Source organism: Lagenorhynchus albirostris, chromosome 8 (assembly GCF_949774975.1).
Source record: "Lagenorhynchus albirostris chromosome 8, mLagAlb1.1, whole genome shotgun sequence".
Classification (NCBI taxonomy): Eukaryota; Metazoa; Chordata; class Mammalia; order Artiodactyla; family Delphinidae; genus Lagenorhynchus; species Lagenorhynchus albirostris.
In genome coordinates, this window is record NC_083102.1 from 22,167,045 (window position 1) to 22,183,082 (window position 16,038).

Below are 16,038 nucleotides of genomic sequence, written 5' to 3' on the forward strand. Positions count from 1 at the left end.
CCAATTCCCACAATCCATTCTCCACCCGGCAATCAGAGAGAGCTTTAAAAAATGTAAATCACATCACATACTCCCCTGCTTAAAACTGTCCAATAGCTCTCCTTCTTAGAATAAAGAAAGGTCACAAATTAAGTTTTAGACATGATAAACTTGAGGGGTAAAAGCCATATAAGCGCAGACATGGAGAAAGCAAGTATTTGGCCCTCAAGAGAGATCCGGGCAGAAGTTACAAAGTGACCCTACTTATTAGCATATGAATGAAAAAATGAAAACCATGGATTTGGAAGAGAATACCTAAAATAAGTTGAAAAAAGAAGGGCAGAGGCAAGGGACCAAGACTTGAGAACTCCAATAACTTAAAGGTCTGGTAAAAGAAAAGGGATCAACAAAGAAGACTAAGTATGAGAGGCCAGACACGTAAAAAGAAAACCAGACCTGATGCCAAGGAAGCCAAGGAAAAAGGACGTTTCAAAATGAAGAGAGATCAGGTAAGATGGAGACTGAAAATCAACCACTTTACTTGACAACATATAAGTCATTTGTGACTTTAGCAAGAGCTACTTCAAAGACAATGGGAAGATATGGCAATGAAGACAGCAACTCTCAGTCAATGCTGTCACGAACTTGGTTATGAAAGAAAAGGGAGAGACCAGAGATATAAAGCTTGAGAAAGCTCAAATTCTATAGGGATGATTTGATGGAGAGAATGAAGTTGAAGACACAGGTAAGTGATAAAAATGTAAATTTTCTGAAAAGGCAGGAAGGGATGGAATCAAGGCACAGATGGAAGGATGCAACAACTATTCTGATAATACTAAACATAAAATTGTACTTGGAAAAAAAGTATTTGGAAAAACCATACAAAAATTGTATGTGCTAAATTCCTAGATTAAAAAAGTGTATTAGACTTATGTAATGTAATGTAAAATAATCTAAACTCAACTCTTTTGCATGAATAACTATAGACATTGACAATTACTAACTCATTCAATAAACATTTAGTAAAAGTCTGCTATAAGTGGGGCAGTGTTCTAGTCTCTGTGGAAGGTGACAGAGAATAAGACATTATTTTTGTCTTTAAGAAGCCCATTGTTAGTAAGCAGATAAGTGTGAAAACAAATACTTGCAATTCAGTATAATTACTGTAATCTTTTGTATATAGAAAGGAAGGTGGTGACACAAAGAAGAGGCACAATAGCATGGACTGTGAAGTCCAACAGACTGGGTCTGAATCCTAACTCTGACATTTATTAGCTGTATAAACTTTGTGCAAGTTGTGTAGCTTCTCTCTAAGCCTCAGTTCCTCATCACAGAAGGGGATGAGAAAGTTAATTACCTCATAAAGTTATGAGAATTAAATAAATTAATACCTGCAAAACACCTTGAACAGAGGCAGATACACAGTAACTACTCAGTACAAGTAACTTATTTGTATTAAAAGAGAGAATAGAAAAAAAGCTGTATAAAGTATACTTGGGTGGGTCTTAGAAGACAGTAGGAGAATGGCAATCTAGGAAGAAAAACCGTTATGTGCAGAATCATGACACAGTGTGGTACTGCAGGAAACTGCAACTCAAAATCTCTCCCAACCTAACTTCTTCCAAGAATTTATGGCAACTAACGGCAAATAGATCTATAGCTGAAATATAAAATGAAAGACATAAATGGCGAGGCTGGAGAGGTAGAAAAGGACAGACAGAAAAGTTAGAGGAAAAATTGACACGACTTTATGACCAATTGGATAAGGAGTGAACAAAAGAAAGGAATCTAATGTGATTCTCAGATTTCTGGCTTGATTCACTAAATTGTTGAGGTAGCCATTAAATTAGAATAAGGAGCATAAAGGGAAGAACAGGTTTGGCAGGAAAGATAATGAAATTGTTTTCAGACATGCTGAATTCAAGGCACTCATCAGTCACTTGGGTGGCAATGGCAAACAGGCTAGGAAAAGAGGTCTGGATTGGAGACAGATTTGGATGTTGTCAGGATAGTAATGATATCACCCAGGGGAAAACGTAAGAATAAGGAGGGAAACAAACAAACTAACATATACTCTTGGATGTCAATACTAAGGGACAGATAAAGAAAAACTAATGAGAAATTCAAGCAATAAAAAGGATAACTAAGAGCTCTTTAGTAACTAAGAGGAATACAGACGTGTCTGGTTATGTATTCCCAGGCTTTAGTACAGGAGGTAGTCAAAATCAAAATCTAGAGAAACTGGGTAGGATGAAGACTAAGAGATACTAATGGATTTGTCAGTTAGGAAGTTATTACCTTACCAAGAGCAATTGAGTAGAATGATGCAGGTAGAAGTGAGACTGCAACAGACTGAAGAGGAAAAAAAGAAATTAAACAAGAGTCTATTCTTTCTGAAAGCTTGGCTGTGAAGGAAAGAAGTAAAATAGCACATCAACTAGAAAAAAGCCTAAAAGGTTATTAATATGATAAATTGAGAAGAAACAGATTCTACTTGATAAAATAACAGAAAACATAAATGTTTATGAGTAAAACATTTAAATATAGAACAGCTTTAGGAGAATCCCAAGTTGCTACTAGTAATATGTACTTATTTATATTGTATTAAATAAAACACAATTCACTGATAAAGAACTAAAAGGAAAGCAAAATATCAAAATGTTGACACAGTTGTCTTTATGTGGAATTGCTATAGATAATTTTCCCCTTGTTTCAAGTTTTCAATATTTTCCAAATTTTAATAATGAGCTTGTATTCCTTTTTTTAATCAAAGTATAGTTGATATACAATATTATATATTTTACAGATGTACAATATAGTGACTCACAATTTTTAAAGATTATAATCCATTTATAATTATTATAAAACATTTGCTATATTCCCCATGTTGTACTATATATCCTTGTAGCTTATTTTCTACCTAATAGTTTCTTAATCTCCTACCCCTATATTGCCCTTCCCCACTTACTTCTCCCCACTGGTACCCACTAGTTTGTTCTCTGTATCTGCTTCTTTTTTTGCTTTATTCACTAGTTTGAGGTGTTTTTTTAGATTCCACATATAAGTGATATCATACAGTATTTGCCTTTCTCTGTCTGACTTATTTCACCTAGCACAGTGCCCTCCAAGTCCATGCATGTTGCTGCAAATGGCCAAATTTCATTCTTTTTTATGGCTGAGTAGTAATCCATTGTATATATAAGCCACAACTTCTTTATCCATTCATCTGTTGATGGACACTTGGGTTGTTTCCTTATCTTGGGTATTGTAAATAGTGCTGCTATGAGAGCTTGTATTCCTTTTATAGCGGTGGTGGTAGGAGGTGGAAGACAATAAGCTTTACCAAAATTAATGATACTTCAGGGGCAGAAAAGACTTAAGTGATTCTAACTTGAGGAAGATAGATAATAGAGAAAGATGAAATATTAGCAGGCAGAGAGCAGAAAAGAAATGGAAGGAAAAAAATAAAACCAATGCAGAAATGAAATCTTCATTGTAAGTAGCACAAAGGAGTACAAATACTGTTGAAAACACAGTAAAGGACCTGGACAACAGGACTGAGAAAGGCAAGCAAGATATAACCTAAATGGGAAGGAAATCCAAAAAAGAGGGGATATATGTATAAGTATAGCCAATTCTCTTTGCTGTACAGTAGAAACTAACACAACATTGTAAAACAACTATACTCCAATAAAAATTTTTCTTTAAATACTGTTTTCACCCCCCCAAAAAAAGATATAAACAAACTCTGAAAACCATAAAATATTGTTGAAAGAATTAAAGAAGATCCAAATAAATGGGAAAAATCCCATGTTCAGGGATTAGAGGACTTAACATTATTAAGATGGTGGTATCTCCAAACTGATGTACAGATTCAACACAATTCCTATGAGAACGCCAGCTGAGTTCTTCATACAAATTGACAAGCTGATTCTCAAATTTATATGGAATTGCAAGGGACCCAAAATAGCCAAAACAAACCTGAAAAAGAATAAAGTAGGAGAGGGACTTCCCTGGTGGCGCAATGGATAAGACTCTGTGCTCCCAATGCAGGGGGCTGGGGCTCAATCCCTGGCCAGGGAACTAGATCCCACATGCATGTTGCAACTAAGAATTCACATGCCACAACTAAGGAGCCCTGGAGCCACAACTAAGGAGCCAGCGAGCCGCAACTAAGACCTGGTGCAACCAAATAAAAAATAAATATTAAAAAAACAAAAAGAATAAAGTAGGAGAACTCACATTTTCTGGTTTCAAAACTTGTTCCAAAGCAACAGTAACAGAAGCAGTGTGGTACTGGCACATGGACAGATATTATAGATTAATGGAATCAAGAATCCAGAAATAAACATGTTTAAAGTCAACTGATTTTCAACAAGAATGCCAAGACCATTCAATGGGGGAAAGAACAGTCTTTTCAACAATGGTGCTGGCACAACAGGACAGTCAGTTAGGATAACCTTTACCACAAACCAAACATAAAAACTAACTCAAAATGAATCAAAACATAAGTGTTAGAGCAAAACTATAAAACTCTTAGAAAAAAACAAAGGGGTGAGTTCTTCATGACCTTGGATTTGGCAAAGGATTCTTAGATATGACACCAAAAGCAAGAGCAACAAAAGAAAAAAAATAAGATAAATTGGACTTCATCAAAATTTAAAACTTTCATGCTTCAAAGAACACAATTAAGAAAGTGAAAAGACAACCAAAGAACAGGAAAAATATTTGCAAATCATATACCTGATAAGGGACTCGTACCTAAAATATACAAAGAGCTCTTACAATTCAATAATAAAGACAAATAATCCAATTAAAAATTGAGCAAAGGATCTAATAGACATTTCTCCAAAGACATACAATTAGTCAACAAGCACATGAAAAGATACTCAATGTCAACCATACCTCAAAAAAAAAAAAAACAGAAAGAAAGGAAGAAAGCAGGAAAGGAAAGGAAAGGAAAGAAAAAGAAAAAGTGCTTGACATCATTAGACATCAGGGAAATGCAAATCAAAAACTACAATGGGATGCCACTTCATTCCCACTAGGATGACTGAAATCAAAAAGTCAGATAACAACAAGTGTTGACAAAGATGTGAAGAAACTGGAACCCTCTTATACCACTGGTAGGGATGTAAAATTCCAGCCACTTTGGAAAACAGTTTGACAGTCCCTGAAATGATTAAACATATAGCACAGAGTTACTAAATGACCCAACAACTCTATACCTCGGTATATACCTAAGAGAAACGAAAACGTATCTCCACACACAGATCTGTACACAAATGTTTACAGCAGCAAAGCGAAAACAATCTATATTTCCATCAATTGATAAACAAAATGTGGTATATATCCATACAATGGAATATTATTTAACCAGAAAAAGGAATGAAGTACTGATACCTGCATCAAATGAATAAACTTTGAAAATAGTATGGAAAGTGAAAGAAGGCAGTCACAAAAGACTCTATGATTCCATTTATATGAAAAAGTCCCTAATAAGGAAATCTATAGAGACAGTAGACTATGGTTGCTTAGAGCTGGGATAGTGGGTAGGGGAGGATGGGACAGGAGGATAAGGGAGTGACAGCTTAAAGGACATGGGGCTTCTTCTTGAAGTGATGAAAATGTTCTAAAATTGACTGTGGTAATAATTCCACAAATCTGAATATACTAAAACCCACTGAATTGAACACTTTAAATGGTGAATTGTATAGTATGTGAAGTGCATCTCAATAAAGCTACTAAAACCACAGGAATGAAAATGTTAAAGTTTAAAAGGATTAACCACTATTGTGCCAAAGAAAATAAATAAATAATTGAACTGCAAAATATTTAGAAAATAACTACAAGAAGCCTACAACCTACAAGACACAACTCAAGTAGTATTCAGGAAAAAACTCATAATTTAAACACTTAGAAAGAATGAAAAGAACATTAAGCAACTAACATAAGAAGACAGAAAAACAACCACAAAATAAACCGAAGGAAACCTAAAGGAAGGATTTAAAACATGAAAGAAAAAATAAATAAATAAGAAAAGAGAGAAAAATAATAGAACTAATTTTTTTAAAAATCCAAGAGTGGGCTTCCCTGGTGGCTCAGTGGTTAAGAATCCACCTGCCAATGCAGGAGACGCGGGTTCGAGCCCCGGTCTGGGAAGATCCCACATGCCATGGAGCAACTAAGCCCATGCACCAGAACTACTGAGCCTGTGCTCTAGAGCCCACAAGCCACAACTACTGAGCCCGCAAGCCACAGCTACTGAAGCCTGCGTGCCTAAAGCCCGTGCTCCGCAACAAGAGAAGCCCCTGCACCACAACCAAGAGTAGCCCCCACTCACTGCAACTAGAGAAAGCCCGTGCACAGCAACGAAGACCCAACACAGCCAAAAGTAAATAAATAAATAAATTTATTAAAAAAAAAAATCCAAGAGCTGGTTCTAAACAAAAACAAACCAAAAAAAGGGCAAGGCCTCACATGTACAAAATAAGAAGTGATAATGAGTAAAGTGATAATGTAGTCACAGACACAGGAAATTTTTTTTTAATCGTTAAAGAGTATCTTGCCTACTTCACACAAATAATTTTGAAAACTCAGATGAAACGGATTATTTTCTAGGATAATATAAGCTAGCAAATCTTCCTCTCAAAGATATAAACTATAAGCAGTCGAATTATCATAGAAGTAAGGAGATAATTGTCAAAGAGCAATTCTCCCCCCAAAATATTCAAGGTCCAAGTAATTTCACAGGCAATTCAACCAAATCTTTAACGTCAATGCCATTTAACTGGACAGGGAAAGACAAAAGCATAGAAAAAGAAAGAAAAGTTTGAAATTACTTTTATGAAAGTGGCATAATCTAACAAAGATAAAATACATAAAAGAAAACTACAAAGCAATTTAGCTTAAGAAGAATGATGCAAAATTTCTAGATAAAGTTTAGCAAATAGAACCCAGCAGCACATTTTAAAATAATAATGCACAATAACAAAGTGAATTGATTCAGGAAAGCAAGGATGGTCCAGTAATAGTAAATCTACTAGTACAATTCACCACAATAGTAACCAAAGGAAAAAAATTACATAATTCCCACAGAGGCTAAATTTTCCTTCCATATTTTAAAAAATCTTAATAAAATGGTAAGAGCTGACTACTTTAACATAATATGTGTACTTCAACCTAAAGTCAGGTCTAATCTTAACAGGAAAGCCGATGCAGGGGACACGGGTTCATGTCCCGGTCCGGGGAGATCCCACGTGCCGCGGAGCGTATGGGCCCGTGAGCCATGGCCACTAGGCCTGCGCGTCCAGAGCCTGTGCTCCGCAACGGGAGAGGCCACATCAGTGAGAGGCCCGCATACCGCAAAAAAAAAAAAAAAACTCGAATTGATGTCAGGAATAAGGCAAAGATCCACTACTATCTTATTGTTTAATATTTTTGGAAAGTACTAGCCAAATCAATTTGACAAAAGAAAGAAATAAGTATAAAAGCTGGAAAGGAGGAGATAAAATTATCTTTACTTGGTAATGATATGATTATTTAGCTGCAAAACCCTAGAAAAACAACTGGGAAACCATTACAGATAGTATGAGAATTCCAAAGGTGGCCAGGTACAAAATTAATACTCAGAAATTAATAGCATTACCATATTCAAACAACAAGATAAAAGACATAATAGCAATAGAAACCCCATTTACAATAGCAACAAAAAAGATAAAACACCAGGAATAAACATAAAAGAAATGTGAAAGGTCTACATGAAAAAAACTTTAAAATGTTATGAGGGCTACAAAAGAACTCTTGAACAACAAGAAATGAATGTACACCCTGTTCCTGAACAGGAGACTGAACCTCAAAAAGATGTCAATGATCTCTAAATCAGTCTACAAATATAATGCAGTATCAATAAAAATACCAAAAGATGGGGGAGGGGAGCTCGATAAACTAATTCTAAGTTTTACAGAACAAGCAAAGAATATTCAGGAAAACTCCAAGAAGTAGAATGAGAGAGGACTATAATCAAAGAATGGGGTCACTAGGTATAAATAGGTAAACTGATCAATGAAACACAATAAAAAGTCCAGTAAGAGTGCCAAATTATATGTAGGAACTAAGTACACCTATAGATAATATTTCAATACTGTGATAACTGGGTAGCCACCTAGAAGAATAGTAAATTCCTACCTGAATACTTTACATAACTTAAATTTTGTATGAATAACTTAACTTAAAAATAAATTATAAAATTACCAGGAAAAACACAAGAATTTTAATTAGAAATAATATTGAAATAGGAAAGGCCTTTCTTATGACAAAAAACCCTAAAATCCAAAAAAAGATTAATAATTACAACTACAAAAAAACTTTAATTTCTGCTGAAAAAATATACCATAAACAAGGTTAAAAGCTAAATGAAACTGTGACAAATATCTGCAACACATAACCAAGGCAACTAATTTCCGTAAAACAGAGCTCCTATAAACAATATTAAACATCCCAGTAGAAAAATGAACAAAAAATATAACCAGATGAATAAGAATGATAAGCAGATGTTATAAATAAAGGAAACAAATATGGCTGTATGGTTCTTATACAAAAGATGAAGAAAAATATACCTTTTAAATTGGCAATGTAAAAAAAGTTTAATAACCCACACCGTTACCAAAGGTATGGAAAGCCAGAACTCCAGCACCAATAGTGGAACACAAACTGGTACAACGTCTCTGAAGGGCAATTTGACAATATCTATCAAAATTTAAATAGCACATATCCTTTGACCCAGCAATTGTACGTCTAGCAATTTACTCTAAAGGGATATTAACTGTATCATCCTTTGGATTAGCAAGACTGTAAACGTTTTAAATGCCCATCCAAACAAAGAAATGCTACCATTTTTCTCCCCTCCTACACTCACACACACACACACACACACACACACACACACACACACACACACAAGCCAATTAGCTTGGGTCAAAGGAAGAAGGAAAATCTGCCTTTTACCATTTGTACCATTTGTATCTTATATCATGAACATATATCACATTGAAAATTTTTAAGTTAAGATTTTCAGTATTATTTTTACCCAGCTTTACCAATTGTTATATTTTTCCTCCTCTTTGTCAGTTTTCCAGTTCCTACATTAGCAACAATGTTTAACTGTTTCCCCAAGAAACACATGGCATTTACTCAAATTCACACAGTTAAATCACAATAGTAATGTGGGTTCATTGTCCCCATGATCTCCTTGCCCCTGAGCTCTACACCTGCATACTTATTCTACAGAGAGCACTGTCCCTGTTCTTTACTGTGTATATGGAGATTATGAGTTAGGAGAAATCCAGGACTAAGAAGCTATGAATTTCTTGGCCTATGGGGCAAACACATAATCACTACTGTATTTTAGGAGACAGAAAAAAAGTAAGAAGCTGCTCAAACAAGGTTTCACGAAACATTATTTGTGCTGTCACCGTGGATGCAGAGTCTAGTCCACTATTTTTATGTTTAAGAAATTGATTGTATCCATTTGTCCAGAGTCAATGGGGCTACAGGGAATTGAACCACACTAACCAATCACATTCACAAGAACTTAGTTGCTTACACATAATGCCAATGTATTAATTTAGAATTTAAGAATATATATGTGTGTGTATGTATACATGTATATATACATATATATTTGATGTATATGTGTATATATAAAGAGTAGTAAATCATGCATATCAAGGAATCACACACAAATGGTAATACATGCCCAAGGAGAACCACATGATAGCATGAGTGTGTATAGGGAGAAAAGAACAAATAGAAGGTCAGAGAAGACTTCCCTGAAAAACAGTGTGATCAAGCTGAGATCCAACGGAAAATAAGTTTAAAAAAAGAACAGGAGAGGGCTTCCCTGGTGGCACAGTGGTTGAGAGTCCGCCTGCCGATGCAGGGGACACGGGTTCGTGCCCTGGTCCGGGAAGATCCCACATGCCGCGGAGCGGCTGGGCCCGTGAGCCATGGCTGCTGAGCCTGCGCGTCCGGAGCCTGTCCTCTGCAACGGGAGAGGCCACAACAGTGAGAGGCCAGCGTACCGCAAAAAAAAAAAAAAAAAGAACAGGAGGAGTAAGAGGGTTGCTGGATGATGGAATAGTAAGTACAATGGCACTGTGGCAGAAGGGAGCATGATCTAAGGAGGCAGAAAAAGATCAAAGAGCAAGACAACATGATGTAGGGTTATCTGGAGAGCTATAGAGGGGCCAGACCATGCGGTGGCTTTTGGGCCATGTTAAGGACTTTTGCCTCATCTTAAGAGCGATGAAAAGCTAGTAAAGGGTTGTAAGCTGAGATGAGAACAGACTTGTGCTTGCAAAAGATTAGTGTGCTGTACACACTGCAGGGTAAGAGTAGAAGCAGGAAGACTGCTTAGAAAGCTGGTGCAGGAGACCTAAATCAGGGATGATGGCAGCATGGACTGCCACAAATAAAATAAATAGGACTTGGTGACTGATTACACCTGAAATGCAAGGAAGAGGAAACCCTTAAGGAGGATGCCCAAGTTTCAGGTGTGTATAACTGCAGGAATAAAGATGCTATCACTGAAAGAGAGAACACTCCAAGACCAGGTTGTTTTGATTTTATTGTTTTGTTTCTTTGGGGGCTAGAGAGAGGGTAGATGTGCAAAAAAGTAAGAAAGGGTTCTGAGTGCCCAGTATCTGAAAATCTTGCTAGAGAAGGATGAAAAATGGAAAATGGGATTAGAATTCAAAGGCGGGAGAAAGTTAGCTCAAAAACTTATTATTTTTTAACCTCCATGGTCAACCATAAAACAGGCCTAGAGATTTCTACCCCTCCCCATCACCTAAAATCTTTTTAAACATATCAAAATAAAATCTTTCAATCAAGGGGAGAGGTAAGGCTTAAACTGCAATACTTGTAAAAATAAAGAATTGGTGTGAAAGAATTTCAAAGTATATACTTAAACATCAGATGTTCTTAATTCTGAGAGTGAAGAGAAGACAGAGGCTTCCTACTTGGGAAAGGAAGAATTAAGTGCCAGTCAAGGAGAAAAGAAAGCAGAAAAGAAGAGCTGATGGTTCCAGTGCATGAATTTTCACAGTTTAAACACATTTATCTTTACCTCTGGGCAAATGGGTGTTCTTGGCCTTGTGTGCTAAGAGAATGCAGAGATAGCTCCACACCTAACCCCCTTTTCAGAAATTATGGCCTCCACTGCCATCAGGTGGTGGCAGTGAGGAAGTGCACCAACCAGTTTCTTCGAGCCTATATGAATGCCTATATGGTATAATTAATCTAAGATCAAAGACCTAAGATTGCAGTAGTAGAGGACAAACTGGTTATAGTCTTTGGTAACAGATTTATCTTCTAACCTGTCAATACACAAAAATGAAATTTTTTGCTATTAATTTGGGGTAAGAAAAAAAGATTTCTCCTTTTTTTCATGTTAAAGAGCATATATTTAGCAATTTTAAGAATACCCAGTCTGATACTATCATCTCAAATCCAACTCTTGGTGTATTATATATTTGACTAAAACTGCTTCACTGTTAATTTTAATGGCACATATAAATGGTGCATTTCTAGTATACATCAATAACCTTATCACAAACACAAGCAATTGTCTCATTGAATATGCAAAATTCTCTTTATCTTCAAATTAATCAAATAATAATTTTTTACTACTTGGAAGTACAAGGCATGGTAGTAAACACAATTCAAAAACCCTCATATTCTCAAAACTCATCAACTAAACAAATATATCACTGGTAAAATCAACTTCAATCTTATTCACAAAAAACATGGTGAAAGATTAACACACATTCTTGATAGTTCTCGTCATGGTAAAAATAAGCTTGCCCAATATAATACCTGACATTCTGGGCAGTACACCTTTATTCTACTATACTGAATATTCACTTACAAATGTAGTTCTTTAAATTTGCTGCACACACACATCGATTTGATTTGTCTGTCTTTCAAGTCATTTGAACACAAGGACACAAGGATAGGAAATCGTAGGCAAAAACGTGAAATAATCACACTGGGTACATTTTTCCAGTTCTCAATCAGCTGTTTTCATATGGTAGACACTGCATAATTTTGTCACTGAGTATATTCCTGATCTTCATTTTCTCCCATTAAAATCCATACACACTATCTATTCTGTCTCTGTACCTTCCAAAATATTAATAATTCAACTAGTTTTCCCTAATTCTCTTGGTTCTGTTTCCCACCCACCTCCCACCCACCCCACTTCCTCCTCCTTTCTTGTTTCAGAATGCCTAACTCTTACACACTCGAGGTGGTTTTTTTTTTTACAAAAATCACTCTTTGGGATGCTCTTCCCTTTTCTCTCCTTAAAAATATTTCCCACAGCTAGGCGCCAATGTCTTTCTTTTACAAGATCAAACTGCGGAAGAGGACGAGACTGGGAATCGAGTAAGCGAAACATCTGAGAATGTCAATGAGACAGCGGCCTCTCCTTTGAAAAGAAAACACAACTCTCAGCACAGACCTTTCAACAGAGCAAAAATACTTTTTATTTTCCGCTGTGTTCCTGTTCCCTCCCCGACCTCAAAGACACCTTTCCTTTTCTCTAAGCCCCAGTCGCTTTGCTATGCGTGGGGCCTGCCTTTCCTCCTCCCAAGGAAAAGAAAGACAGGGAGAAAAGGAAAGGTAGCAATCACCTTCCCGCCGCGCCCGCGAGCTGTCAGGATCGTGCCCTACGACTCACCTGGCAGGTGCGGCCGCCCGGAGAGTTGCACGAAGCGGTTGAGCTGGCCGGTCCCCCGACCCCCGCTGCCCCCACTGCCCCCGCCGGCCCCGCTACCTCCGCCGCCGCCGCCACCGCCTGCGGCGCCTCCTCCCCTCCGGCGGTTCCTGTCCCAGCCCTGGGCGGCCGACATGACCCGCTAACGACGGCTGCAATCCGATCGCGGCAGCCCGTGGCCCGGCGGCACTAGCTGAGGCTCCTTCCTGGGCTCCTCAAGAGACCCGGGAGACAGGGGAAGGGGGAGCGCCCTGTCTCACCAGCGGCCAATGACTGACGGACTTGGTGACAGAGAACCAATGGCCAGTCGTCTTCTTGGTAGGTGGAGGGAGGCGGGGAGAGACGTGGTAACCATAGCTATGGCTAAAAAAAAAGTGGGGGGAGAGAAAGGCAGAAGCAGCCACTCATCACTCGCATCCACCGCGCTAAGCAAGACCGCGTCGTGGTGACTCCTGCGGGATCAGGCGAGCCAATCGAAGGCCGAGTGAGAGAGGCCACGCCTGCAGACAGTCCCAGTGGCGACTCCAGGCGTGTCAGGATTCAGGAACGGGACGCGCACATAATACAGATATTTTGAGGCAGTACTGTGTTCTGCCAGCTTTACAGGTTGAGATCCCTTTCCCACACTACACAAAGAGCTCTCTTCGAGGGGAAAAAAACAGGGGACGGAGTCAAAGCTTAACTGTAAGAATGAGGTTTCATTTGTCTTTCAGTCGACTGGCGGAACTCCTCCCTAATTCAATATAAGCCACGTCCCAGGCAAACAGTTTTAAACCTGGTTAACAAACATGGGAAGATGTTCAAGCTCACCAGTAATCATAGACTACAAATTAAGACCCCAATGAGAAGCCGTTTCAGGCTTATTACGTTAGAAGGATTGTTAAAATAACACCCAGCAGTGAATTAAGAGTCCCAAGAAAAATGTTCTTTCATAGATGACTGATGGCTATGTAAATGTTTTTGTTCAAATTCCTTTTTGCTCATAGAAAATTTGAATTAGGTGGAAGACAGGAACAGGTACGGAGGATCAAGATCAAAGAAAAATGTAGATGTACAGATCAGGAATTCCTATTGTTCCAAAATTAAACAGAAAATTTGGCTTTGAACTTACTGGGCACAGTGCAAAGTGGGAAAATAGATTGTTCACTGACGTTTATGAGTGGTAAGGGAAAACCATATTAATTCCTCAAGGGAAACAAAACTTTTCAAGATTCTTAGATCTGGTGGATTTTTTTTTTTTTTTTTTTTTTGCGTGACGTTTCATGTAGGAGAACCTTACGTGATGAAAAGAAAAAAGAAAATCTGCTGGAGCTGAGGATGCGTATCCTCTTGGTGCAAATTTCATGTCCCACTGGCCCCGCCTCCTTATTTTGCTACTTTCAGGCCCTGTGAGCAGGTATTTTACCCATGAAGCATTAGAAAGCACTGCTTACAAAAATGTTTGAGACCTGAAAAAAAAAGTCTATGGCTCTAAAATATGAAAATCAAAATTAATCAATATTAATTTTTATAAAGAAACTGTAGCATTAACCAAATAATAGATGAAGAAAATTTTCTTTTTATAGGAGTATTCCAAGTAATAAATAATGAGTGATAGACTATCACCATTTTGCAATCTCTAATGAATTCAGAGATCAACCCACTGAGCATCAACCAGTGCTGTTATCACAAAAAGAAAGTTGAAACATACATGCCTCTAGAATGTAAACATGACTATGAAGTAGTCTTGTAGGAAAAAAATTGAACCTGAATCCCATCAGAGGTCTATATCTAACCACCAATTTATAGGAAATATGGAGGACAGAGGAACATTAAAAAATACTACAGAGATGCAAAAAGCAAAATCCAGACTATGGATATTCTACAGGATAAACAAGCAAATTTCTTCAACAAAAATTCCAGAGGAAAAAGATTTGAAGGGAAATAAAATCTATAGATTAAAAAGAGACTTGTGATGATTGTATAACTCTGTGAATATATTAAAAATCTTGACTGGCATTGGTTACACAACTTTGTTAACATATTAAAAACCACTGAATTGTACACTTGAAAAGGGAGAATTTTATGTTATGTGAATTATATCTCAAAAAAATTTAAATAACATGGGAGGAGTGGATGGTGAGATAGATGAAACAACACTGACTTCATCTTAAATCAGTAAATTATATGTTATGTGAATTATATCTCAATAAAGCTGTTTTAAAAGAGAGCAACTTAAGAGGTATACCAACGAATTGCAATAACATTCACTCTTTAGTAGCATTACCAAACCAAACTTGGGTCCACTCACCCATGCACAGTAAAGCCAAGGAAGGAATGTGCAGCGTTTACTGCAGATGCCGAACAAGGAGTAGGGGCAGCTAATGCTCAAAAGACCTGAACTCCCAGATGGATTTTAGATAAGGGTTTTTAAAGGCAAGGTGAGGGAGAGTCACAGGGTGTGTGATCAGCTTGTGCATAATTCTCTGATTGGTTGATGGTGAGGTAACAGGGGGATGTCACAGGGGTTAACATCATCAGTCTTCAGGCTCCAGCCTGTCTGGGGGCTAAGTGTTCATGGTCATCATGCAGTTAGCTTCTTCCATCTGGTGGGGTTTACAGTATCTGTAAAACAACTCAGGAATGCACATCAGACACTGTCGTCTATGTCCTTCAGGGAGGAACTAAAGGTTCTGTGACTACACTATATGGCTGATCTATTGTTTAAGTTGTCACCAGTTCTCCTGGCCCAACTGCTATCTTTTGTTACATGTTCACATTCTTCCAGATATTAACTCTTGAGCCAGCCTTTTGTGACTTAGGGGAGGCCTGAGAGACTAAAGCTTTTCTACAAACAAGCAGCAGGCAGAGGACATGGTGTGGGGGTCAGGGGGGTCTGTCCTGGGAAGACCCCTAGGGTGCAATAGTAAGCCTTATGTGAATACTGATTCATAAAAACTGGGGCAAAAAGCATGGATGAGACCACTAGAAATCTGAACACTGAATATTTTATGGCATAAAGAATTGTTAATTTTTAGGTGGAATAATATTATTGTGGCTATGTTAACAAGAATCCTTTTCTTTTCTTTTTTTTTTTGGCCATGCCACATGGCTTGTGGAATCTTAGTTCCCCGACCAGGGATTGAACCCCAGCCATGACAGTGAAAGCACCAAGTCCTAACCACTGGACCAGGGAACTCCCCAAGAGTCCTTATCTTTTAGATATACATACTGAAATATGTGTGGATAAAATTATATAAGTCACTTATTTGCTTCAAAATAATATAGGAACCAGCAATTCC

The 16,038-nt window shown here is 37.6% G+C and overlaps 1 protein-coding gene across 2 annotated transcripts in view; it reads right to left on the minus strand.

Annotated features, from left to right (window-relative positions):
• The window catches only part of KLHDC10 (kelch domain containing 10), a 60,438-nt gene extending 47,459 nt beyond the window's left edge, over window positions 1-12,979 (minus strand). The window contains exon 1 of one of the 2 annotated variants that reach the window (XM_060156687.1): window positions 12,818-12,979. In XM_060156687.1, the coding sequence (XP_060012670.1) occupies window positions 12,818-12,893 (76 nt within the window). In that variant the 5' untranslated portion in view covers window positions 12,894-12,979. Of the gene's footprint in view, window positions 1-12,721 lie in introns of both variants that reach the window. The other variant, XM_060156686.1, reaches the window with a different exon arrangement.
• Between the last annotated feature and the right edge of the window lie 3,059 nt (window positions 12,980-16,038).